This window comes from Pelmatolapia mariae, linkage group LG17 (genome assembly GCF_036321145.2).
Source record: "Pelmatolapia mariae isolate MD_Pm_ZW linkage group LG17, Pm_UMD_F_2, whole genome shotgun sequence".
NCBI classification, from domain to species: Eukaryota; Metazoa; Chordata; class Actinopteri; order Cichliformes; family Cichlidae; genus Pelmatolapia; species Pelmatolapia mariae.
The window spans coordinates 40020720-40048359 of record NC_086242.1 but is presented as its reverse complement, the minus strand read 5'-3'; the positions used below and the strand labels follow the sequence as shown (position 1 = coordinate 40048359).

The 27640-nt window shown below is 40.6% G+C and overlaps 1 protein-coding gene across 5 annotated transcripts in view; it reads right to left on the bottom strand.

Annotated features, from left to right (window-relative positions):
- Positions 1 to 8124: 8124 nt before the first annotated feature.
- The window catches only part of kcnc2 (potassium voltage-gated channel, Shaw-related subfamily, member 2), a 98829-nt gene continuing 79313 nt past the window's right edge, over positions 8125 to 27640 (bottom strand). The window contains exons 2-6 of one of the 5 annotated variants that reach the window (XM_063500417.1): positions 19186 to 20119; positions 15974 to 16144; positions 11354 to 11407; positions 10300 to 10394; positions 8125 to 9726 (exon numbers count right to left, since the gene is read on the bottom strand). In XM_063500417.1, coding sequence (XP_063356487.1) covers positions 10333 to 10394; positions 11354 to 11407; positions 15974 to 16144; positions 19186 to 20119 — 1221 coding nt within the window. In that variant the 3' untranslated portion in view covers positions 8125 to 9726; positions 10300 to 10332. Of the gene's footprint in view, positions 11408 to 15629; positions 15692 to 15973; positions 16145 to 19185; positions 20120 to 27640 lie in introns of all 5 variants that reach the window. The other 4 variants (XM_063500419.2, XR_010096771.1, XM_063500416.1 and 1 more) reach the window with 4 other exon arrangements.

Sequence of the window (27640 nt, the reverse complement as noted above, 5' to 3'; positions counted from 1 at the left end):
CACCCTCTAGCAGATCATTACATGAAGGAACCTTTTAAAAAAACAAGCGCGTCCATGCTCACAGGTGTACACACGTGTGATCACACACACAAACTACACCCTTTTTGGCTCCTACCTCAAAGCACACTGTGCGCTGTCGATCTCACGTGCTGCACAATAATTTTTAATATTTAGTATTTACTGTCATATTCCCATATATCATTGTGATGTTGTTTATTACTCTCGTTTTCTTCTGCTTGCTTTCTTTTTTCTTTCTCAACAGGTGATCCAGGTGATTGATATATGTATTTTTTGTCTGCTTATTCTGTTGGTTTTTGTTTTTTGCCCTTTTTCCCCGTTCCTCTTCTCAGTTTTTTTTCTTTCCCTCTTTCTTTCTCCCCTTTCTTTCCACCAGTCAAGTCTGTCCCGTATTCAGCAAGTGAAAATAAAATAAACAATAAAAGGTGAATCAAATGGACCATTACGGCAAGGCTGGGATGGTCCATTTGGTAAAGTAAATCCGTTGGGCATCTTTCTTCGCCTTTAGACAATAATTCTGATGGTAAAAGAACCAAACGGGACAGGTTAGAAAAAAAAAAAAAGAAACATAGACTAAGAATAATAATAATCAACAAGACACAACCAAAGATTAAGAATAGCCCATAATACAAAATTAAACCAAAAGATAAGAACTCAAAATGCTGGGTCGAAATGACCCAGAACCGTGACAGGCATAGAAACTCAGGAAAAGAAATTCTGAAATTCCTCCATAAATAGTGAACTAGTTGCTTCAGAATGATGATTTAACTGCAAAATGACATGGCTTGGCAACCATGCTTTTATAGAAAGTAGGAATATAACCATATTACAACCAGTTGGCAAGTAGCTGAGTTGAGTCATCTGTTGCAAAGAAACTCTGATGGACCGCAACCAATCTGTCTGAGAAAGATTCCAGTTAGCCCAATGCAGGACTCTGATTTTTTGCCACCAGGTGACCTACGCTATCACCTCGCAGAGTGGTTGCGACAGCTAATATCAATACTAACGTTTCTTGGACAGCTTTTCTAGTGCGCCTGACCCATGACACAGACAAACCACACACTACATTGTCTTTAAAGACTGTAACTTTAAACATCTGCATTTCTATTTACACTAAGAAGTATAAAAAAAACACATCAAAATAGGGCAGCCTCAACAATGTAGAGCTTGATAGGAACATTTTAAAAGCTTTGAAAGGTGAGAGAACCAAACAACAGCTTATTTCACAAAGTCAAACGCTTTGTTTTTCTTCCATCAGACATTGTGGTCAGCTCTGGTCAGCTTAACCCTCAGGGCCCAGAGGGGATAGTTCATTTTAGAAGTGGTATGCTGAGACAGTGGCTCTCATTGTCTGTGTCACAAACAAGGCCTCAAAAACCTCTTTCAGTTCCCATAAGTGTTGATGAAAATGTTAATGGGAACGGAACAGAAGAATCAGGATGACAGTTGTTTCGCAGTGTGCAGTTCCTGCTAGAACGAATGGTGTTTCGAACACCTGTCAAACATTCAAACATTGATTTCCTCTAGATGTTCCCATTGTATTCAGACAGACACGAGAGAAGTTGCTGTGACGCTTTACACTATTTAGTAATACAGAAGTCTATGAAGAAGCAGAATGGCATTAACGTCAACATAAATCTATTCAGTATTCATCCCTCTCTGTGGATCATTTACCTGCCACAGGGTGACCTCTGACCTCTCTGTGAAAAGAGAGACAATTTTATGTAGGAAATTAATAAAATTAATAACAGCAAAACAACCACAACAACAATGATGATGATAATAACAATACTAATTATTATCATCATCATCATTATTATTATTATTATTATTATTATTATTAATAATAAGGCCTTGAAGTGATGAGAAATACTTTCTTTGTTATTTTGTATCTACAGCATTCTCCTGGTGTGGTCAGGGATCATTAAAGTCCTGCAAACCTTCACAAAGCAGTACATAAACAAATATTATGAAACCGATTTAATGTAGCTGAAGAGAACATTTGCACTGCCATGACTCCTTCTTCCTGCAGCTAAATAAAGGATGAAAACTCTAAACTATGGAGGAGTACACATTGGTATCCCACATACTTACAGTCATGAAGTGGTGCGCAGGATCGCTCAAGGGCCGCTTCCCTGCGAAGCTGATGTGTGGACTCATTTCCTGCTGCAGCTGGAGTGTCTTTGCAGTTTGAAGTTCCTCTCATTTCTGCTGTGTTTTTCTTTCTATCTTAATTGTTAACTTTCTGTCATCTCCCAAAACTGATGCTGGTATTTAGAGCCCTAGCAGGTCCTAGCACTTAGCGCACGCCACTGCATGCTGCCCTTCTGGTTTTCAGTGAGGGTCTCCATGTCAGTGTGTGAGTCATTTAGACTGTTCCTGTGGCTTTTTGAGTATTTACCTATAACAAAGCCTGTAAACGGAGCCCCTACTCTACTGCCTGACTCACTCTGCCCTCGACGACTATGCCAGTCTCATTACATGGTACTTATCAGGATTTAAATGCCACGCTGCCGTTGTGTAGCAGCTCCAGGACCTAGCATCTTGTTTGCATTTCAGCAGTGTGTATAAATATACAAAGGGTCATCATTACAACAGTCATTGTCAGGTACCTTTTATCATGACACTTACCAGGGGAATCCTTTCTTAGAAATTAATCTTATTTATTTTTGTCAGTTTATTTTAATGCAACCGCTGCAGTTCTCTGAATTGTAAATGCTGTAAGGTATGGACAGCACAAAGGGATTATTTAGTCGTCCAACTTTAAGTTTGTTAAGAAAAAAGAGGAATTCAAATAAGGAGATAAAGCAGGGCTGATTGGTTATTATGTGATATTTTCTGTTGATTTTAATGACACTTTGTGGGTGAACTTAAGTTATTCTAGTTCCATTCCTCATCATGTAAAGTATACCATGTGAAGTCTTTAAGAAGAGATGTAGATTTGAAGGGTGGCAATCAATGATTGAGGCAGTGCAGGATGATAGTGTTGCTCCCCCTACAACGCTGAAGTGGACAAGCAGGAGAACATGGATGGCGTGTTATTTTTGTGTACTGGACATCTGCTCAACTTTCTTTCCTACCTGAAATATATTTACTATATTATGTGTTGTCATCCATGTATAATCTATGCAGTGAGGGAGGGTCCTCTACACTCCTGTGTGAATCCAATGTATTCATATGTGTTATTCTTTAAGACTTCCTGATGCTTTTATTAATCATCTATCATGACCATGGTATTAAACTCCTGCTTATTAGAGAGAAACTCCCACAGGTGTTTCCGGGTAGTCATTACTATTCTTTAAGTGTGTTTGAAAAGGTTATTAACTGGTTATTAATGTGCTGATAAATAGAAACAAGCACTTCTGCATTTTTCAGCTCTGTTTCCTGCTTATTACACAGAAACTACCCGAGGTAATTGAGTGTTACCCTACTATTACCCCTTTATTACTGAGTTGTAACTAACATACAAAATGCGCATAAACATGCTTACTTATTCCCAATATTGTCACAGTTACCTGTTGTCAGCAGATTAGACGTGCAGCCTCTCGTCTCTGGACAGCTGGCAAGAGCTGGCTAAACAACAATAGCTGGTTTATGACGTAACATTGTGCCAGCTAATGTTAGGCTTCAGTGTCCTAAAAAATTACACTTTCACTCTGATAAACAATTACTTTCTCATATCATATGAGTTTATTCACTAAGACTCCAGCAATGTTACATCCACTTCAAAGAAAGTTTCACTTCTGGCAAACGACAGCTAACAGATGCTAACAGTAGCTAACAGTGCCAGAAATGCTTAACGACAGTTGAGGATATCCTCAACAACTCACAGTTTTATGGCTGTTATCAGTCAGAAGTGACGAACTCTGACTCATAGACCGATTTCAATTGGGAGTCCGAACTGTAGTAGAAACAGGCGAGACATTTAATTTTAATGTGCAACACATGTTGCTTACAAGAAATACAAAAGGGATCAGTGGTTCAAGTGGCCAATGGAAAGGCTTGTTGTAGACCAGTAAAAATGTAGAGGTTACTTTGGTAAAATAAGAATTTTCAGGGCGCCGGTTTAGCTCAGAGTGCGATGAGTGGGCGCCTACATGCCTAATGGCTGAGAGCAGCCGGCCCGGATTCGAGTCCAACCTGCCGCATGTCTTCCACCTTCTCTCTCTGCCACTCCTTTCTTCACTGATCTATCTAATAAAGTTGACCCCCCCAAAGATGCAATATTCCTGTCACGGATTTGGTATTTCGGATTTCAGCAGCGTCCCCCACCCCCACCGTGCCAAGGTTGAGGCAGGGTTGGTGGGTGGAGGAGAAGAAGGGAAACGCAGAGTTCCTGTCCTGAAAAACACACTCCCAGCTTTGGGTGTTTACATCTCCTTGGCATGTCTGTGGCTGTTTCCATAGCGACTGGAGTAAAGGAAGTTGGGATGTCTCAGAGATATGGTGTGCCGAGTGCTGTTGATTGTTGAACCCGAGGTGGAAAATGAGCAGGGAAAACAGGAAGTGGGAGAGGAAGGTGCTGACTCACCATCATCTCAGCCTGAACCTGTGGGAATAATCAGCGCTGGTCTCCATACAAAGACCAGCTGCTTGGTTTGTCTTTTACTCTCATTTGGAGATGACATTCCCAGCTGCACTGGTTTGGCTTTAAACACACCTGTGTTATAAGAGTGGGAAATGCAGCTACAACAATCAGCTTCCCATCAAACTGGAGTACTGCACATTTTACTGAATGACAGTTTGACCTGAGGCAATACATTAGACATATTTCGCTTGAACCACATCAGTGAAATATGATCACATGCATAACATTTTTAAAGATATGAGTAAATTTTCTCTCAAAAAATCTCCCAAAAGCTTTATCCCAATAAACTTTTACATTTTTGGGGATCTAGTTTCCATTCTTTCTGCAGTATATACTTGCCATATAATAATTACTGGACTTGATTTTTTTAATTTTTATTTGCAGAATGCAAAAACACCCCAAAAAACAAAATGTGATGAAGCTCTGCACGGCTGGATAAAGACCCCTCTGCTGAGAGAGGAGAGACTCATTTTGGAGGAACGTCTTCAGGTCTTCTTTCAAGAAAATGTCCAATTGTTTTCTACATAAAGATCTTTCCTGACAGTTATCCCTGAAGTCCATGAACGAATCTGTTTGGTAAATGTATGTTCTGCTCATCTTGGCAACCTTTCTGACATTTTTCAAACATTATGAGCAAAACTCTGGAAACCAGACTAAGTGCAGTGTGTGGTTCTAAATGTTTAGACAGCAGAACTATTTTTAGATGCTAATTCCAAGTTCATCTCTGATGCATCCATCAGATTGCTATGGAGCACTCAGAGTAGAAAAGCACTATATCAGAACCAGTCTATACCATTAATCTAAAGGAACAAGGTGATGGAACACAAACTATTGCCTCCTGGCTTTAATTCAAGGTTAGAGTATACACCAGTATACCCCCAGCGTTGGTCACATGTGTAGTCAGTGACGTCATTACATTGCCACCTCTATTTATGCTTCATGTATGCAGAAATGGGGCTAGCGATGTTACAGTCGCCCAGCGCAGTTGGTGTGTTCACGGCAAGTGTCAAATGGCCCTTACACCCCCACCATCGCTCAAATGTCCTCATAAGGAATATCACACTAAGGACAACAGCAGTCAGCATGGTCACCACGACACAACCTAGTTTCAGTAGTTAACTGAATAGGAACAAGTTGGCTACTAACTGTAATAAACTGGCAGAAATATCAAATCTATAAATGATGAAAATCATATATCATATCAAAAAAATGTATCTGTTAGAGATTCACTGCAGTCAGTTTAAGTCGGGCAGGTTGGCTGCCATTGGACGGCTGGTTCAGTGTTGAGGATGTTTCACACGTAACCTCTGGGCAATGTTCCCTCTAATTTTTCATGTGTCTGAGCGAACACACAAACTCCCTGAGCGGTCCCTTGGACTCACTGTGAGCAACAGCAGACGTGTGCACTGTGGTCACACCAGCATCGAATCCATCCAAGTTACATGTTTATTAAAATAATCAAATTACAGCATTTACATTTATGTTAGACTACTTTTAAATAACTGCTTTAGCCCACTTACAATGAAAATTAAAAAAATCTTGTTCATGACCTGTGTAGTATGTTAACACTATTGGAAGTAAAAATAACTTGAACTCCAATTTTGAAAACACAACTTTCTTTCTTTCTTTTTTTTTTTTTATAAAGCTCTGACTTGTATTATGAGTCTGTGGTCTGGGAGAGAGTCCTGTAACTCTGTCTGCAAAATACAGTATATAATGACCAATGTTGGGCAATTAATTATATAGTTACTTCTTCAAAAAAGTAACTGAGTTTTGCAAACAACAAAGTTTTTTGCAGCTGTTTACCTAAAAATGCAGCCAAGGCGTTTTTTTAAATAAACATTTCAAACTATTTACAGAACAATCAGCTGTTCTGCATCAAATCTGATGGCACACAAATTATTTGTGCCACTCCAAAAAATAATTTCTGTCCACTATGAGATAAAGGAGAACAACAGGCTGATACCTGCAGGCCTGACAACAGGAGATGTATCACTCCTGTAACACCTGTAACATTCAGCAGTCGCCTCATTGTTCTGACACACACAACAAAACTATTGACTACACTACACACTAACTACACAAGATTTGCGCTAAACGTCGCAAATCTCTCACATCTCAAACACCGCCGTCACTCCTAAAACTTCCCCCTTCCTAAACAGCTAAATGCCATGTTGCCATATCATTTTTTGATTGGTCCACATGGTACATTTTTCCACCAATAGGAAAGGCTGGGGAGGTTGGGAGGGGGGCTGTTTTTGCTCACAGGTGGAGAGTGCTTTCGAGCATTTTCCTTATAAGGAAAAGAGTTGGGATGCTGTGTAAGACATAAATAAAGCTCAAATACAAAGGTTTGGACACCGTTTTGCATGTTTCCCTACTGTAGGGGTCTCTGCAAGCATACAGGGCTCTGAGAGGGTACAAGATGACAACTTTGGAATTCTACTAGAAACAGTCGATCATATTTGTTTGTCAAAGTTGAATCCAGGGCAAACTACGCTAAATTAGCGTTTTTAGCTAACAGCTACAATAAGCATAAAAGATACCGTACGGCTATCATTTGTTAACATGACGCTGGTTCTTATACATGTAATACATTTATTACCAACCTGAGAGTTTATCCGCTGGTCATTCGACATGACGAATGACTTCTGAAGTCTTAATTAAGCTCAAGACGCTGTAGATTCCCGTCAGTAACACTTTCGGTCCGCTACATAGTTCTATTAAATCTGGGCTCGAATACTCTTGAACCGGAACTGGATGTAAGTCCCAAAAAACTGAATTGTAGAACTGAAATTGAATTTTGGAACTGAAATTGAATTGTAGAACTGAAACTGAGTGGTGAGAAGTGAATCTGAAATTATTCGAGAGCTAAATTTTTAAAGGATAAAATACGGTTTCAAAGCAAATGCATTCATTTTCAAAATATAAAATTAAATTTTAATTTAGTGATGATCATTTTCAAACCAATAAATTGAATTTCAAATTAGGCTAATTCATATTCAGTTTTTAAAAGCATTTATTCAAGTTACAATTCAGATTCAATCCGAGCAATTCAAATTCAAATTGAACTTATTCAAATTCAGTTTCTGATGGCACAGATTTCTGCCCATTGAACGTTGCCTCTGGGTTGTTACAACTACTAATAATCACTATCCAAGTGCAGAGATTAAATAAAAATCAATGAAATCAGCAGGTAACCACCGATTGTTCTTATTCACAGGGAGGAATCCACTCCAGTGTGACTGAGTCACCAATGTAAAGGGAAAAGTTTGAAGGTGGTTTAATAGGTGAAGTTAAGCATTATCAAAAGAAATAAGTCGATTTTCTATTTAGAAAAGTGGAGACAATTGACTCCTATATGAAAAGTGAGGGTTTGTGTGGTGTGCGTGAAGGTTAAACACACATTTGTGTTTTTCTGACAACCAAGAAGAAAACAGGTGAAATTAAGCAAAGACAGAGACCATCAGTTAAAAGATAAACAGTTTATGTGAGTCTCTCACATAGCATTTACCTTTACTCTATACACATTGTTTTGAACGTGATATACAATATGTCATCTTATTTTTTTTTACAATTTGACATTATGATTTTTCTTTTCAGCATGCACTTGCCAACAAAAGGCTCCACAAATACAGACTTCAAACTAGAATTATGCTCACAGTAAAACATACGAAACATGAACTTGGATCAAAAGCCTGACAGTTTGAGGACACGATGTAGAAGCACAGCATCAGACTACCAGGACTTTACAGGAAAGAGCAAAGTACTCAACAGTAAGACACAAAAATACATGTTCTGGTTTCAAAAAAATAAACACCTTTTTTTTTCAAGTTATAACATCATCCTAGAAATACACGAAGAACGGTACCCCTTTGTCAATTCAAAGAGTGAAGCAGCGTGTGTACTACATGAGGAGGATGGTGGGTTCAGGGCGACACTGGAACAGCTAGCCTACAACTGTGCCGGTCGTGCCACTTTCAGGTCTCGCCTGGCAGCTTCTACAGCTGCTTTTTCACTCGTTTTCCTTCACCTTCCTGTTTTAACAGGCTCCTGAAATCACAGTGTGGATCGGTGCTTTTGTTTTTCGGGTGCTTATTGCGAATCCAATCTGATTGTGTGGGTATGTGGGATTGCTACGGTGCAGATGTAGCCATTCTAGAAGTCCCGCTGTATAACTTGGTAAACTTCTGCTACACGTTTGCTTCACCCCCACAAGGGGAAAGATCTGGAAGAATCAAGTTATTTTTGTTAGCCACCAGGAGTCATGAGGAATAGTCTGGTAAGAATAATTTGGTTTGTATAGAGATGAACGTCTGCAGCACTAACGCAGGGTAGAGAGGGGACTTCTACAACGGCACTGCATCACAGGGGAGCTCTGTCTCATTTGTGTTTGTGCTAAATGTACAAGAGTGACAGCATCAAGTCCACTCGCTGGTCTTCTCTGACCGGGCCTTTCAAGCTATAGACCTTACCCTGGATTGTTAGGACACGCACACACGCACGCACACACACAGTTACACACAGTAGAGCAATTAACCTACTGAAATTACTGAGAGAAACAAAAGCAGAGATGATCGTAATGTCACACTTATTCAACGTTGCCTCTCTACACTGTATATACTCGATGTAGAATTTCATATATGAACACACTCCTTGTTTTGAACACAAAGTGCCTCGACTGATGCGTCTCAATACATTTATTGCAAGGAGGGATACCACAGCAAGAAATATGATCGACTCAGAGTGTCAAAGGCGCAACGTAGCAGCGAGCCGCCTCGTACCTGACTCGCTATATCAAAAGACAGATGTGTGGACAGAGCCACATGGCCCAGATGTGCTGTGTTGTTTTGTATTTACAGGAGCAGAATCTACGCACTAGATAGTCTCTTTTAAGGACGAGCACAGTTTGCTTTCCTCTCCTTTACAATATAAGAATTTTTTGTGAGGCGTCCAGTCTGCTCACCGACAGCCTGTCAGTCAGTGGCTCTCGGGTGCGTCCTCATTCTTATTGTCCTGTAGGCGTGGCCTTATGGCTCCAAATGAGGTCTTCCCACTGCAATAGGTCCTCATACTGATGACAATTTATCCCGCTGTTATTCAAATAGGAAATGAATTGTCTAAATAAAATATAAACACATGTCTGGATGAAAGAAATGCATCAGATCTCACCATGCACACACTGTCTGTTTAAAAATATATGCACAAAAATCAAAACAGTACAAAATTTTATTTCTAAAGGCTCGTCTGTGTGCTGGGGTCGTTCATGTAAGGCGTGAATCAATAACTTGGTGCAAAGACAAAGACAAGCTCCTCTTTCTGATAGTTTGACTTTTTGCCGAGCTACGTGGAAGATGCATCTAGTTGTGAGCCAGTTGCTTAGCAACGTCCTGCTACTTCTATAGACATAGTGTAGTGATGGGCGAGGCACACTGCTGCATGGTTACGTCTGCTTTCCCACACCTGTTGGTACGCAGAGGCAGTTTATTTATGCCTGTCATTGTCAAAAAGACTGATTAGCTTCACTTTCAACTGTTTAGTCTGGGGACGTACATCTATTTATTTTTTGTGGACATTATCTCATGAATAAAATGCTACCAGTCTATGCTTGTCCCCCCCCCCCCCACACACACACACATACTGAAAAATAGCCAAGAAAAGGGTGAGATGGCACCGCACCCTCATTCCTTTACCTTTCCACTATGGCGGTGCCTTTCTTCAAGCCATTAAGATAGAACGCTGCTCTCTGCTTGTGTAAAACCAGTAAAGACAACCTCTTTGCAGTTATCTGTGAGTAAACAACCAGAAACAGAACAGTTTTGGTGGCACTACGTCAGAGGAAAAAGAAAATTAGACACAGAGGAGGAGAAAGTTATTCAGAAATAGCAGCAAATGAGCAGAAAGCAACGCCCAGCTGGGCTTCTGTGTTTTCAGTCTCCTCAGTGGATTGTTGCTGAAGCCAATGGCAAAATGAGACATGGTACGAGTCGGGTACGCCCCCCTCGCCTAAATCCCAACATAACAACATTTTATAGAAACAACTCCAAGTCTGTTCTACAGATCCTCGAGCTCTCCTCCCCTCCTCTGTGCACGCTGCTCGAAGACGATGGTTACAGGATGATCCATGCAAAAAACATGAGCAGGCCCAACAGCGGGTGAAAAGCGACTTGCCCCTCCTCTCCAACTCCAACCCAATTATAACACAGTTTACCACCAACAAAGTCACAGTTTGTGTGAGGTTAAAACAAAGTGACATCTCTCTTTCTTTTTCTGGAAGCACATCTATTTCAAGGTATCTAAATATAACAACATCTAATATCCCTGATTATTAAATGTCCTTTATTACACGTTATGGCTGCTACCTCTGAAGCCACCAGTAACAGTTTTTTTATTGCAAGACTCACATTATGATAATATCGAGCTAAAAGGTACATCAGGAGATAAATGTGAGCTAAGCAGATGTACCTTGAAGGAAAAGCGCAGAACTTGCTCAGGTTACTCGAGACATTTACACGATTCTTGGCTACGATGGTGGAGTACTTTTCCACTAGTCACAAGAACTAAACAGAGTTTGGATTTGATGCCAGAGGGATGTGGTTTGTTAGTGGAACAGATGTGGGTTGGTTGGGGTCAAAGCGGTCCAGAGGTGGACATCTCACAGGATGGAAGGGATAGGGGAGCGAGAGCGGCGTAGCGGGCAGGGCGATCCATAGGGCGAGGTCACAGGAGACAACCTCAGAGTGTTACCAGCCATGCCAGTCATGCCCGCTATGTTGTTTAAGCTCCGGGATTTCTCATAGCCTTCAGATGAGGGGGGCGACAAAGGTGGTGGTGGTGGTGGAGGTGGTTGTGCAGGAACAGGACATGAACACGCACAGGCAGGCAGGCAGGCAGGCAGGCAACGATCCAAATCCGAGCCAGCCGAGTGAACCGAGACAAGACAGGAGACAGGAGTGAGACATAGCAACAGTAACATACTGTATGGTGAGTGCATGTGCAGCACATTTCATGACAGTGGCCATAAAGCATATTGAAATTCTTAGGCCTGGAGCTGCTTGACAGGAAGAAACAACCTCACTGGCTCAAAAGTGCTTCTTAAGATTGCTTTAAGTGCAAACTATCTATATTGTTGCTGAAGTAACTGAAATATGAAATCCATTACATCTACAACAAATACAAACAAAATTGGATACACTGATAGCTGTTCACATCTTTAGTTCCTGCAGTAAATCGATACATAATTAAATTAAATTCTCTTTATTTAAATCTTTGCTTACTCTTAAACAAAATAAGTGTAAAAAGCTGCCGTTTGTGTGGCGACATTTTAAACCCGAGTTTTTCTTTATGCTGCATTCATGCTATGCTAGCAGGGAGTTACTGGTAGCCTTGTCGTCACAGCAGATGTTGAAAAAAAGGCTACTTTTATTGTTGAACAATGCACTACTATATCAATATATTGCCCAATAATATTATATTTTCAGATGGCAAGAAAATCTCTATGCCACATCAAATTGTCTAAATGTTTTAAAATTGAGCAATGAAAAAGTGGAAGACTTTAAAACCCCACCATGCACAGTATTCATGTTTTTCTCTTTAGGGTCAGCAGTTTAGCATGTCAGAGTTGAATCTCACTTGTGTTTGCTATTTGGCCAGCTGTGCTATTTATTTAAAACTTTTAAGATGAAATATTGAATTTCAACAGTACAAAATGCTGTCATTTAAAAATAATCAATATTCCTTTAAGTAGATTCTTAAGAAAACATTCTGCTTTAATGAACTTGTTCTTGCTTTGACCCACATCTACAGATCTTGATACAGAAAAGAAAGCTCTGTGATTTGTTCTGCAGCATCTTGGACCACAGGTTTGCTAACTCGTGGATGGTCAGTGAACTAGTGAATTAGTCATGGTAAAGGTTATCTGTTTCTACTGGCGTGTGGCTGCTCCTCTCTATCAGCGGCAGCGGCATGTCCATAATTTCATCAGAGATGCCCCACATAGCTGCACGACGTCACAGATGGCAGCTTTGGTGAAATTAAGTTGAAAAAAGAAGCTGCATAGCTATCTTTGGTTAGGGAGTCTGAGGTTAGTGATCAGGCCGGTGTTTGACGCACAACAGGAACATTCGTGGGATTTGTAGTCAGTCCTCTGATGCTGGGAATCTACTTCATTTCTCTTTTACTTTGCTGAAAATCTTTCCTCTGAAAAAGTGGTGCTTAGTTACTTAATGAAAAGTTGATATGGGACGGAAGAGAAAAGGTCAGCTTTTGATTTTGTTTATATTGTAAACAGTGTTTCTGTTTCTTGGTGCTTGTAATGAAAACTTAAACTAATAATAGAGCAGTCGTGCTACCCTGTAGTTAGCTAGGTAATTAGTAAGTAGTATATCTATTTTGGAAACTGTATGTGTTGCCATTTGAAGCTGTATGTATCTTGAAGTTCTTTGAACTTTGCAAGCCAGCAGAGCTCCTCCATAATTGTATTTCTGTAACTTCCACAGCAAGCTCCACCCCTGAGAAATACTTCTGTGAACTCTGTCAGAGTCGTTTTAGCTAAATGAGAGATATTATAATTCTTTAACTTTAGGGCTGAAAACAAAAACAGTCGTTCATGTTATGGCACCAGTGACACCATCATTAGTATTTTCTCCCATTAGAAATGTATAAAATTTCCAAGGAACGGTTAAAGTTAACAAGTGCACATATAAACCACCAATTCATATATTGAGCCACAATATGTAGCTTAAAATGAACAACATGCATGTGTCTTAGATTATGTATCAAATATTACTGTATTTGTGTGTATGAATCCAGACACATACTGATGATGATGATAATCGACACACTTTAATTCAATCATCTTAACAACAACAGCTCAAACTTCTGAAAATGCTGCATGTGATGCACATCAGTAAATCTGCATTGGGTTCAAAATAAACAAACAAGCCACAGCAGCCAGCGCATTAATGGAGCGTGCCAATCGGCTGATGAGGAACAGCAAATGGAAATGTTGCCTCATTACCACTCTGCATACACCACCATTTGATTCACTGAGAGCATGGGTGCAAATTAAACTGGGGCTCTTTCAGAACGAGCCAAGCGAGCAGAACAAAAGAGAGCCTGGGTCTGAGCCAACAGGTAGTGGGAACAAGAAAGGAACCCATGTTTTATGCATTACCGTCAGTGTGGTGGCAACTGCAACCATGATGGATAAAAGGGAAAGCTGCTCACCTGACTTCACTGAAAATCATGATGCGCTGTCGCTGAAGATGTGGACAGGTTAACCTGTTAGACTATTCCAGTAACCACCTCAAAGCCATCAGCAGTTGTTTTTTTTTTTGTTGTTGTTGTTTCTTTTGCTTAATGCAATGAAAAATAAGGCTCTGTTAGCAAGCCTAATGAATGATTTGCATTCATTAGAATTCTTGTATAATGGGTGCTTTAGCAAAATAATCAGTGGAACAGAAGCACTGATTTGCTTGCCATCCAATGAGTGCTCGGTGGCTTTACAGCAATAACATTAGGAGCCAGATATTCAGCTAGGCTCCTGGAGATGCAGCTACCTTCTCATACAAGGCAGTTAGCCAAGGCTTAACGTTTCCACTTTACTTTGCAGATTAACACAAGATTCATGTCTCTGCAGGTAAATAGAAGAAGCAATCTGAATGACATGCTGTATGTTTCACATAGCATCCAAATGACATTTTGGTATGTTCTCTATTTAGCAGAGATAATCTGCATCTATCAAAAAAGCTGCAGCCTGAACTAATCTCTGCTCTGTGAGCTGCTTGATTTATGCGCTTTGTTTCCTGACCTTTTCTGCCTTTGATATCATACAGAACAGCAACAACACTTTCAGGAAATTCAGCAGGTGCAAACTTAACAATAACCTTTAGGTTGGGTCAAAGTGTTAGCAAGCCCTTTCTGAGTCTGACCTTTTCACAATGTACAAGGTGACATGTGCTATGCAATTCAGGAGGGCAAGTCTGACAGCAAATAAAGATGAATTTTATTCCTGTAGTTTTATGAAAAACAGTATTTCAGTCATGCAATCAGAGCTATTTCCAACTCATAATATTTGGGAAAGTGACTTCTTCATTTTTCTGTAAACTCAAACTCAAAGAACTGCTTTATTGGAACTGATGGTTTGCTAAATAATGTAAAAACCAAAGGTACAAGAGAAAAAGTTTAAGAAACTGATACAATAGTGTATTTATCAATTCTAACAGGAGCTGATAATGTAAGCTTCCCTACCCAGCTAGCTTCAGTCTTTACAAATAAATGTTACCTTTATGGCCAAGAGTTACAAACAGAAACTAAAACCTCGTCTCTTTCCTGCATATCCTCTGATGATGATGTTTGGTAGGGCTCAGCCAATACAGGATTTTTAAGAACGGTACCCAGCTGATGTCCATTGGTGATTTAAACCCTACTGCTTGGATAAGCTTGTTGTTGTATCCCAAACATGTGTGTTGCCCACAGGGAAGTTACTGAGTGTCGTTGGATGGACAAACTACGCAGTATCAACACTCATCTCTTTTGCTGATTTTCATTTATTGGCCATGTCAAATAGAGCAGCATATAACTAATATCAGCTGATAATATTGGTCTGCTGATAAATCGCTCATGGCCTAATGCTTGGCTCTACCGCTCTTTGCCTTGGCCATTAGCCAATAATAAAAATGAAGAAGTCAAATATGTTTATGAGTTGACTAAAATCTGGTTCCTTAACCTGTTATCCTCTCTGACAGTGAAAAACTATTTGCTGGTGTATCATCACCTTACAGGCAAATGATGTACTTGCATGCTGTGGATGGACAGTGGACCAGGCCACAGCCAAAAAAGTAAGACACTGGGTCAGAAATTTATTCAACTGTTTCCAGGCAACCAGAAAACAGGAATAAATTGTGAAGAAAGCAACAGTTCTGAGTCAGCTGCCGGGATGCGTTTGCCCCTCAGAAATGCCAAAAATGTTATGCAGTGTGTCTGTGGAGAGTCGCGACAGCACATCAACCGGTTACGTTACCTGAGCTGACTAGGGCTGAACATAAAGCCTCCCCCCTTCCTGGGATGTTGGTGTGCCACTCACTAAGGACATGGATCAGCTGATGAGCATTTGGACAAGTACCTTCTAAAATGATAGGCGGTTTATTCAGACCGGTGGTTCGAGGGAACTTCACTAATGATGCCTGATGATTCAAACAACTAATCAGTAGCAGTGCACAACAGCAAGCGTGGATTTGACAATGATTTCCCAACAAACAACAGATCTGCATGCTTTTTAGAATACTTTTATAAAATGACATCACAATGTTCTAATTCTATGTTGAATTAAATGACATTAGAAATTTTACATATCAGTTAAACTACCTGTCTTTCGTATCCCTCCATCTGCAGGGCAGGTGTAGTCACTGGCAGCAAGCAGGAAACAGGTCCCCCCACTCCGGCGGTCCTGTTCTCGGGTGCTGGACCTACGCATGGGAACCCTCTCCTCAGGAGACATGGTGAGGTCGCTGCCCCTGCTGCAGTCTACAGACAGAACTGAGAAAAAATCCATTTGCACATCCATATTCGCTTTTGTTCATTCATGCAATTTACACCAAACTGATGATTTTGTGGTACTTTTCCCTTATAGACATGACAACAGAAGAAGTTACCAAGCAATGAAACTACAATCCTCACGTCTGCCTAAAGGCTTCCTGTTAAAACAGGAAGAAACTGCGATCTGAATCCATGGAATGACGACACTCCAGTGGATTTCAAAGATTTCAAGAAATCTGTTTTTACTTTAACCTTGTGAAAAGATACAGGTGAGACTGATGTTTCCATTCTTCCCCAAAAATGAAAACCCTGCCAAATAGCATAATTCATAGAGCCAAAACCTGATGTAGTTTTTGCCTTGTCTATATAAAAGAGCTATGACTGTGCATTTGAGTGACATATTCCATCCATTATTAGGAAGGAGATCAGGCTAATACATTCTTCTTGCTCTGGCAGTCATAGAGCTCCTCTTTGGGGACTAAAGACACGTACTGACAGTTTCACAATTGGCCATGTCAATTTTTATGATTAAATATGTCATAAAATTGAAGGGCTGGTACATTTACGTGGTTCTAATAGTTTGTGGATGGCAGTGGAGGTACTTGGCACAGTGGAATAAAGTATAGCAGTGTTTCCCTTTGCAGGAGAATCATATCAATTTGATAAAAAGATGAAAAAGTATCAAGATTAAATAACACCAGTGTGGAGCGTTAGCAATTACCATAGCTACACATATTTATACATCTGTGCCCTCAAACGTAGTAGATTTTAACCCTTTAAGACCTACCATAGAACCAAGTCTGCCAGAGCTTACTTTATATTTGTACATGCTGTAGTGCCAATTTTGGGAGCATTTCAAGTTGATATACATCAATACAACCATTACAGCCCAAATTTTAATAATATGTATGCATTAAGTGCATAGTAATTACATAAATTGCAAAAAAGTGCAATAAACTACAAAAAAATTGAAAATCGTTTTTGTTTTTTTAACATATATTTCTAGTTAGAGAAATTTAAGAGGCTTATCCCTCAAAACTGTAAATACAAAAAAGTTGCACAAACTAGTTTCCCACCACAGGAAATTTATTTGAAGTGTCTTCATAGTTTTACTTTTGAAATACACCAATTTTTATATACTGCAGGAAAAACGAAAATAAATATTATAGTGCAAATTTGCAAAAAAGCAGCATATGCATCAAAATAAACTATTTCCAGCAGTGCAATTTGAGTTCTAAGCATCCCAGAAACGACACAGAAAGTCATAAAGTCAAAGATAACTTTTACAAACACCAGTATAGGCTCTGAGGCCCTGACAGTAAAAAAAACTACATTTCCTCGAAAATGACGTCACTTCCGGTTTCGGGCAGGTAATGGTGGACATGCTGACGTCTATTCCAACGTAGGAAGTGTTATGAACAGCTGATCGGATCGGCAAAGCGTGTTTCTGGAATATTATGTTTTTGTTGCTGCAAGCGCTTTTTATGCAGTTTTTGCAAAGCTATATGTAGAAGGAAACCGTGACCTAGGACAAGCTGATGGCATAAGATGTAAGTACAACTTCTCCGGTTTCATATGCAAAAAAAATTATTGCACTAGCTTACGTGGTTGCAGTGATACAGGGATTTAAAAATAGATACGCAAATCGTAGCGTGGGCGCTACGCTCGGCTCTAAAGGGTTAAATCAAACAGTGATGACGTGATTGGTGCAGACTTTAACTGAACGGGTGCAAAAACTGTACTATCTGTTCAGGAATTAGAGTCAATTGTTTGACATAGTCTTAATTTCAGATGCACCTTCATGGCTCCAATGAATTAACTCGCATATATGTTACCTGAACTCTCTATATTTGATCCAAAGAGACATCAGTGCAAGGAGCCCCTCCCCCAAAAAAGCAAAACCAAAAACTGAAGGCACAACTTACAAACGAGTGGCAACTAAATAAAGACCTGGCAGAGCGTCTCAGTGGCGGAAATATATATAATGACATCCGTGGGCTCTAGACTTGAAAGGATTCAAAACAGTCCTTACATTTAAAATTATGTCAGTTTGTCCAATTACCTTGAGCCTCTGATAATGGGGAACTATGGCTGTTGATTCATAAACAGTAAATGCAAACATTATTGTAAAACTCTTTGAATTAAAAGCTAAAATTCTGTACTTTGATTACACTGTGATTGTTTGATTTAAAAACAAACAACAACAAAAAACATAAAACTGCAAAAATATGTAATTGTTCAGAACAAGTTGTATGATTTGGAAAAGAAACGTGTGCCATTACCAACAACAGTTCAAACAACAACATATTCTGATGTCACAGGGTTGGGGGTTGTATGAACTATCAGACTCAGTACAAAGCTGGTATCTATATGTCCTATCTAAAGGACACACGGGAGGAAAGTATCTTTGCAGACTTAAATTCTAAATGACCTTTGAGAAAATCAGAGAGGTGACTATGGCAGAATGATTCTGTTTGTGCATCCAGTCAATGAATCATGAAATATTCTGCGGTTATTAAATGTAAGTTTCAGGGACTTAATAAACAGATAGTAGGGAGCACCTACCCTGAGGAATGTCTGTATTAGAATTGAAAGAAAGCGAGTACACAGAGGTCAACATTAATTTCCATCAATATCAGATGTGTCAGAGTCAATTACTGATATGGTACTAGAGGGAAAAACAGCCACCTACGGTCTGAGCACCAAATGAGCAATACTTACAGGAAGAAACACTTGGAAACAAGGAGTCTGAATGCTTATCTCCCACTCTCTGTACCTTTGGCATTGGTGCTGTAAAAACAGCTCAGTCATCTATTGGGGAACTGCTTTGGAGCTTATGGGTCACATGGGGAAATCATGTCTAGTGTTGGGGAATCTGTCAGATGGCCACGGCTTTCTAACTGAAAGGAAGTCCCTCATGAATTCTCTTCATTGTCACTACATAAACAACCCCCTTCAGTAATCTGAATTAACTGTTAAACAAAGCGAACTAAGAGTAGTTCTGTTTTCCATATGACCTTTGTCTAAACATATGGTCTTACCTGAACGGTTGCGTTCTAGTACCCTGCTCCCTTTGACGTGGCACAGGTCACCTTGAGTACTGTTGCAGGTGGTGTTGAGATCAGCTTTGCAGTAGGTGGGGGACCCTCCCTGCACTGCTTGAGGGATATGTTTCTTCCTCTTTTTGGGTAACTTCTGCTTGGCCATAGCCAGAGAATAGTACATCCCAAAGTTATTGACGATAACGGGCACAGGCATGGCTATCGTCAGCACACCAGCTAAAGCACATAATGCGCCCACGACCATACCTGACCAGGTCTCTGGATACATATCACCATATCCCAGTGTTGTCATGGTTACCACGGCCCACCAGAAGCCGATGGGGATGTTCTTGAACTTAGTGTGGAGGGTAGCCGTGGGATCATTGGGCTTGGCGCCAATTCTTTCGGCATAGTATATCATTGTGGCAAAAATTAACACTCCCAATGCCAGGAAGATGATGAGCAGCAGGAATTCATTGGTGCTAGCCCGTAACGTGTGGCCCAGTACTCTAAGTCCCACAAAGTGTCGTGTTAACTTGAAGATACGCAGAATACGAACAAAACGAACCACCCTGAGGAAACCCAACACATCCTTGGCAGCCTTTGAAGAAAGGCCGCTCAGCCCAACCTCCAAATAGAAAGGCAAGATAGCCACAAAGTCGATGATGTTAAGAACACTCTTAAAAAACTCCAACTTGACTGGGCAGAAGGTCACACGCACCAGGAACTCAATGGTGAACCAGAAGACACAAACACCTTCCACATACGTAAGAGCAGGATCAGTTTCGATTTCATACTGTGGACCTGAGTCGGTCACGTTGCTGTCCCGCGCCACATCAGTCTTGTTGATGATTTTGTTGAAAGCCTCATGAGTCTCCAAACAGAAGGTGGTGATGGAAACCAGGATGAAGAACAAAGACACAAAGGCAATAAACTAAGAGAAAGAAGACAAAAAAGAGAAAAACACATTATGGCCATTACATTTCATTTCAACCATGACTTCCTACACTATTTAGGATAGATTTGACACCAAAATCATTCAATAAATGTTCTCATGAGAAAAGGACAAACTACAACAGGTTTATTACATTTGCATCATTTCGAAGGGACTAAAGTGCGGAGACTCAATCTGGGAATGCAGATCCAGTCTAGTAAAGCAAGAAAGGCCCAGCAGACTTCAAACCCAGTGGAGAAAGGTGACGGGGAATCTCTTCATTTGGTTTTGCATATTAAGTTACACAGATCGACTGACTTTGGCCTTATTTCTGTCACTTATGTTAGTGCTAAGCAATCGTCTTTGGAGTAAGATGTGACGTATGACAACTGGGAAAATGCCATACCTTATCAAACCCTGTAAGATGCAGTATTATTTGAAAGGCCAATAGTAAACTGCTATGCTATAATAGGTTAACTGGCACCCAGTTGCAGACTTGTTCTTAACTCATTCACTGGTAGCGTACCTTACTGGACATCCTTGAGCAGATAGAAATTTGTTGTGGTGGTAAAGTCTAAATCTATAGATCTACGATAAATATATCATTGACATCAGTTTGGCATTAGAAATCTATTCATTTTCCCAGAGGTAGTCTGCATGTTATTAAAGTAACACAGATAATTTCCTAAGCTATTTTACTTCATGTTTTTGACATATTTTGCAAATCCTCAATGGAAACAGCTTCCTGATGCGGAGCTCAAATCCAGACATTGAGCTGCTGTGGAAGAAGACACGCTCGACTTTCTGTAAGAGCTAGATGGAGCAGATTTACAGCCTGGTATGCTGCTTCTCCACCATCCTCCCACAGTCCCTCCACTGGTGCGCTCTACCTACTGTGCTCTAAAGAAGTCGTTTCACACTCGGCCTTGTTTTGGATTGCATGACTCACACGCTCTCATAAATATCATTGCCACTATTTGGGTTACTGTGATGCTGAACTGTGTGTGTACATTCACTCAAGTGCCTCTCTTTATGTATCTTTATTACCCTGTAAGTGTTTTTGTTCATACACTTTCAATGGCACAAATTTAAAGCCTCAGCACAGTGTTTGGGGATAAGTCGGTATCACTAAACACCATGTACTCAGTTTATATGTATTTTGAGATTGTTGATTATATACTATATGTAGATAGATATGCAGAAAGTGTTGTAAAAAGTTTGACAGAGGCAATATAACAAGGCTGTTCAGTTCCCACCTCTGACATTGGGCTATGAGTTTATTTTTCCTGTACTATAGACTGATCCAAGCTGTAGGCGGAGGTAAACAAGACGCCATTGCTGCAGTGGGATGTCACTTCTGAACTAACACAGTGCAGTACAGTGCACTGCATGTGAAGGATTTTACTTTTTCTCTGATTTTGCTAAGAAATTAAGCAAATCATCAGACTCAATCTGGATGCAATCAAATTCTGATACCTGCTGCAAAAATAAACAATATTCAGAAGAATAATGCTCCCTCTCGAGGGCCGTGGGTGAGTCTGTCCAAACTGTTTGAAGGATTCCAAAATGCAAGATCTAAACAACTGACACGAGTTTTCACGTCATTTTGAATACAGAACATAAGCGTAGTTTTTGAGAGCTGAATGAGTAAAAAGTTTGTTTTTGTGGTTTAGAGCAGCGGTCTCCAACCCCCGGGCTACGGACCCGTACTGGGCCGCGAGAGTTGAGGCTCAGGTGTGAAATTCATGGTTTTCAGAGTTTTTATCGGTTTTTAGCATTATTTTTTTAATCATTTTTATTGTTAACTTGGTTTCCCTGGGTCTTTTCCCGTGTGTTATGAATAGGGATGGGTACCGGTATCCGGTGCCATCATGGCACCGGTTCTGACATAAACGGTCGTAACCAGACTGAAAAGCAGCGCACATTTCGGTGCTTTATTTCGGTGCTTCATTTCGGTGCTTTTTTTTTCCTGAGATGTCATACACTTTGGATTCTAGCCAATCATTTTACATTTCCGAGGATAGTAGGCGGGCCCAGGTACGTACGTTCTTTTAAAGCAGAGCTACAGAGGGGACCTCTGGTTTAGAGGGTTTACAAGTGTGCTTATCAGCCACAACCACAACAGGCCACATGAAAAATACTGATCACGTTATTAGAATGCAGTGTACTGCTAGAAATCTAAGACTACTGCTGTACGTGTAGATATTATGTTTACATTTAACCCTACCAAAGACGGGCACCAACCCATGGTAGCAGCCTGTGCCTGCAAGACACTGCACCCTGCCAAGGTGTTGACCCTGCTTTGAAACTGCAGATTTGAATCTGATGGAGCATATGTGGCATGCACTGTAACATGCTAACCAGCAGGACCAAACAATCCTTTGCCAGCACCACAGGATGCCACCATAGTTCCAGTTTGCATGCCCCGATAGGTCAGAGCTCCTGTGGAAGCTCTTTTAAAATTTCATAGTGTTTTTTGTTTGTTTTGTAGTTGCTTTTTTGTGTACATTAAACAGAAAAATGGAAAAATTCACCAATTCAAAATTCATTCTTTTTTCCTGTGCTTCTTTTATGATGTCTTTATTTCACCTTCCCTGCTGTCTCCATCTCTGTCCTCTTATCATGACATTGGCTGAAACGAGCAGCAGGACTGCCTGAGCTGTTTCCTGTAGCTGTGTGGATGCTGCGCCAACTAATGACTAGTTCTGTCTCATGCTGGGATGTAATTCTGATGTGTTCACGTCTGCAGAGAAAGGATGTAGCATACAGCAGCCTTTAAAAGCTGAATCATGTCACAGTACAGCAGCTGGACATGAACTCACACTCACATGCTGGTGTACGCACTGATGCCGCTGTTTACACACACAGCCTCACAAGGTTATTTATGGTAGGTGTTAAAAATGCAAATGTGCTAACTTATCATGTGATTGCAGCACATGCACTCTGCATGATGAAGAAGTCCTGTGCTTCTATAAGTCACTGTTTAAAGCCACCACAGGGAGCACTACACACACACACACACACACACACACACACACACACACACACACACTGTTCAGTCGATTTCTGAACAATGCAGATCTAATTTAGCCAGCGGATGAGCTCCATTTGTCTGGCATGCTTCTTCAGAATTTTTCAGACACAGTGATAACGGCTGCTGAGGAGCTACAACCTGTGACCTTCAAGTACGGCTGCCACGTCACGTGCACATGGGGTAGAGACTGTAGATTTGATAGTAGAAAAAGTATGTCCACCAATACTGCTGACAAAAACTATTTGCTTATTTGTCACTATAACAAGGCAGCCCTCAGCAGCTGGATTTACAGTGAGACAAACGGGACAATTTTAGTGGAACAAACTTATATTTATTTGCTATACAGCTCTCCTTACAAACAATCCACTCTTGAGGTTCTTCACAGCACAATCAACCTGCTCTAATGACAACCAGCAGCCTTAAATACCTCCAGCTGTCACAGACTAAACCATTATTCCACTCACAGGTGAATTCTTAAATCCCAACCTTCCACCACAGTATACAATATACCAATTTGAATAAATAAATAAATACATACATTTCACATTTAACAAATATTTTAGACTTTAATCCTACACCAAACCCAATATTATAAAAACCCAAAAGCCCAAGCACAAAAGATTCCCCACACTCCCTTAACCCGTGGTCTCTCCCGGAACCTTTAAATGGTGTCTGGACCCCCAGGGAAACATTTGCCCAAACACAGGAGAGAAAGGTGAGTAATAACATCTTACAATAGCTTCTTTGCACCTCCTTTAATTGTAGACTTTTCACACACACATTTGCGTTAGTTTTCCTTACTGGTGAAACCTTATGTTCTCTCAATCACCATTCCTTTCTCCTCACAGACACCACCACATTCCTTGATGAAGAGCAGCTGCACAGGATCTGAAACAAGGCTAGCAACTGATTTTGAAATTCCCAATAAATATTCAATAAATAATTAAACTTCTTGTGTGCAAATGTTTTACTGTGCAAATCCATGCTGAAAGTGCGATGCTAAATGAAGTGCTTGATAAGGTGCCTTTAATAAAGTGAAAGGTGTGCTCTAAAGTGCTATACACATTATAATATAAATAGTAAGGCAGTCCTCTTCCTTACAGTCACACTCCGATGTTTCAGTTCATTAAACACATTATAAAATTAGACAAAGTAAAAAAAGAACCCAAGTAAATACAAAATGCAGTTTTTCAAAGCTGTTCCTTTAATAAAGTAGTTTGAATAACTTTTCACTTAAGCTGGATTTTGATTTTCCTCGGGTTATCTTTGTCTAATTATAATTTCTAATTCTTCTGCTGATCAATTAAAAAAAAAAATTAAGTATGAAACATTCTTTATGTGTAAAGAGAGAATGGGGGAACAATGCCTCCTTTTCTGCCATCATGTTGGATAAGTGTGAGAAAATCGATCGATAGATTTTTTTTTTAAAACCAATTTACCAGTCCAGTTAAATAGGGGTGCTCTACTACAGAACACTGTATGAAAAACAAATTAGAAATATGGCCTTTTTTTTTTTAAATCTCCTGCATTGAAAAATTCTCCTCAAAAAGGAAACATAGCATCAGTTCTACTAAAGGACTGGAACTGTTGTATCAGTGAACTCTAACATGGTCTCTATGATTGAATGCACTCTTGGTCTAAACACGATGAATCTCAAAGTTGCCTCTGAAGCTGATTTGGCATTTTTAACACACTACCAATAAAATAAAATAAACAAATCATCAATGTGTTGTTTGCTCTGCTTGTCCAGTGAATTTATTCTGCAGACTGAATGGAGCATCTTGGTCTCCAAGGGCAACTAGCACAGCAATAACCTTTAGCATTGCTTTAAGCATGACTGAAATCTCAAGCATATCTTTCTCTCCCCTTACAACAAACTATATGCAGCTGTTTGTTCTTACTGAACATCAACAAGTGGCTTGGAAAAAGATGAGACCTTCATGTTGCTCAGGCGCTGATTTTGTGTTATTTTATTGTGTCTGAGCTGAATGCTTTCATATCACTGCTGCATCACGTTACGCTTGGTTCCCTATCTGCCACTCAGAGGAAGAACTGTCTCCTTCAGGAAAGACTTTATTTTATTAAATTATCTTATGATGTAGTGTTAGCTCTGGTTATTCAGAAAAATCATAAGCAGCATCATGAAACCAGGATTTCATAATGACTGAGAAATGAAAAGCAGGAGATGTCAAAAGTCATCCATGTAGTAGCTCTGTTAGATGCACTGTACAAACAGTGTGATTCATTAGGAGTTTCTGTCAGCAGCCCCATCACCTCCCCAAACCCTGATGGGGTCTGATAGTTGTCAGACTTGAACCATGGAAGCCATCCTCATAATCACACAATTTTTCACCAGGCATTCCTGCCAGTCACCGGGATTCTCCCTGTCCGCAGCCAGGAGAAGAGACACGAGGAAAATGCCAGATCAAACTGCTGCAAACACACCAGCTTCCAGTGCATTACAACTGCCTTTGGCCTGGTAGCACAACAGATGTCACATTCAACACCAATGGAAAGTGTGTGTGGATGGGTAAATGTCCTTAAACAGAGTAGTGGGGACTGGTCCATTTATCAAACGGAAATCTCCACTGTGACCCATAAAATCTTAACAGTGGCTCCTACATCGTGATGTACAATAATCTTGTGCCAGGACTTCCTTTAGCGCCCCATATGTGGCACTTATTAGTAGTAAGCAAATAATTAATAAAAGCAAAACTAAAGTAACACAGAAAAAATAAATAAAAACTCCCAACAACACAATAACAACAACTAGAGAGTGTAGTGGTAAGTCTACACACCTCTGGAGTGAGAGTCGCAAGTTCGATTCCCACCTGGAGTGCCCTTAATGATGATGGAGCCTGTGTGACTCCACAGCTTTCTGCAGGTAGGGTTGACACATGAAAGAAAGCCTTGTCCTGATTTAAACATGAAGTCAAGGCTTCCTCTACTCTGCACATCACATCTGCTGTGTTCTCGTTCATGGACTCCAGTACATGGTTTTAAAAAACAGAAACACTTTGGACTGTGTTTGATTCACCACCTCCATCTATGCATACGTTTGTAGGCATTTGCTCCGCCTGGGTCAGGTGCTTCCATTTGTAATAGTGATCAGACAGCAGTTGGATTTATTATAGCGGCTACACTTTTTTGGAAAGCCTAAGAAGAACAGTACACAGGCCCGTAGAGCATTAGCAGGAAATGTAGTAAATACCACATAGAGACAAAAATACATCCTCTACAATGCAAGAGCTTAACGTGTGTCAGAGGTTGTAGTACTGCTGAACTGTCATGGAGATCCATGATTATTAGCTGCCAGGTTGGAAGGACATTTACAGTCCGTTGTGACTAACAGCTGCCAGTCTTAAACCCCACGATTTGAGATATTCTCTGTAAATCCCGGCAGCTTTGGGTCTCAGTCATAGAGCTAAAAACAGAACGACTCTAATGGACAATACATTTGTTTGTATACTGGCACAGCAACACGTAGGATGGACAAATCTTGGCAGTCTCCCAGTGAACAATCCCCCACATTCACATGCACAGACCCAAACAGTCCACCGCGCTGCTCAGGCTCTGTTTCAGAAACTGCCCTGCTGGCTTGGCCAATCAGCACGCTTGCTGTCCTCACCTCCACCATCTGTTTGACACTATGAGTGGAAGCTCTGTGTTCGGTTCCTGGACCTGAGACCACCATCCACCACTGTGATGGTGAAGCCCCCTGCAAAGCTGTTATGACATCATGAAGCTAAGGGGACCCTGGAGGTGCTAACACAGTCTGAGAGAAAGTCAGACACATGCACACACGCGCGTGTGCACACTGACATAATGAAACCTGTGGGGTTTGAGCCTGTATGTGATCTGTCTTGTGTTTCTCTTCTGATTGTCTGGTTATAATTTCAGTTTCAGGGCTTTTCCATGTCTCAGCTTAAACTGCACGTCCACATAGTCGCAGCCCGAACTCCCAGTATGCAAAGATAGCATGCATGTACTGCTGGGAGGGTGCATTCACCTCAAGACACCTGATCCCTCTGGCTCTGCTGCTACTCCACTAGCTTTTTAGTCCAATCCAACATTACATGAGGTTTATGACATTTTAACACAAAATGGGGAGTTACCAAGTCAATGAACTTTATCCCAGTGGTGAACAGCTACCACTGGGAGTGAAGCGTCCTGCTGAACCAGAGCACCACAGTCCTCTGGTGACCAACTGTAATGAAGAAAAAGGAATAAATATGCAGTTCGTCTAATGGCCACTTGGCTTCAGGTGAGGAAGTCGCCTGCTGCATAAATGGTTTCAGACTTCAGACCAGCTGTAGGGTTGGTCTTTTTTAAAATTCATGATTCATCCAGCTGGATGCTGGGTAAGTTTTGACAAGCTTTGACACCGGCAGCTGTAACAATGTCTGCCAGGCTCCGCCCCCACCAACTGGAGTAACTGAACTGGACCTATCAGCATTTGGAGAACGTTTGAATGAATGCTACGACTA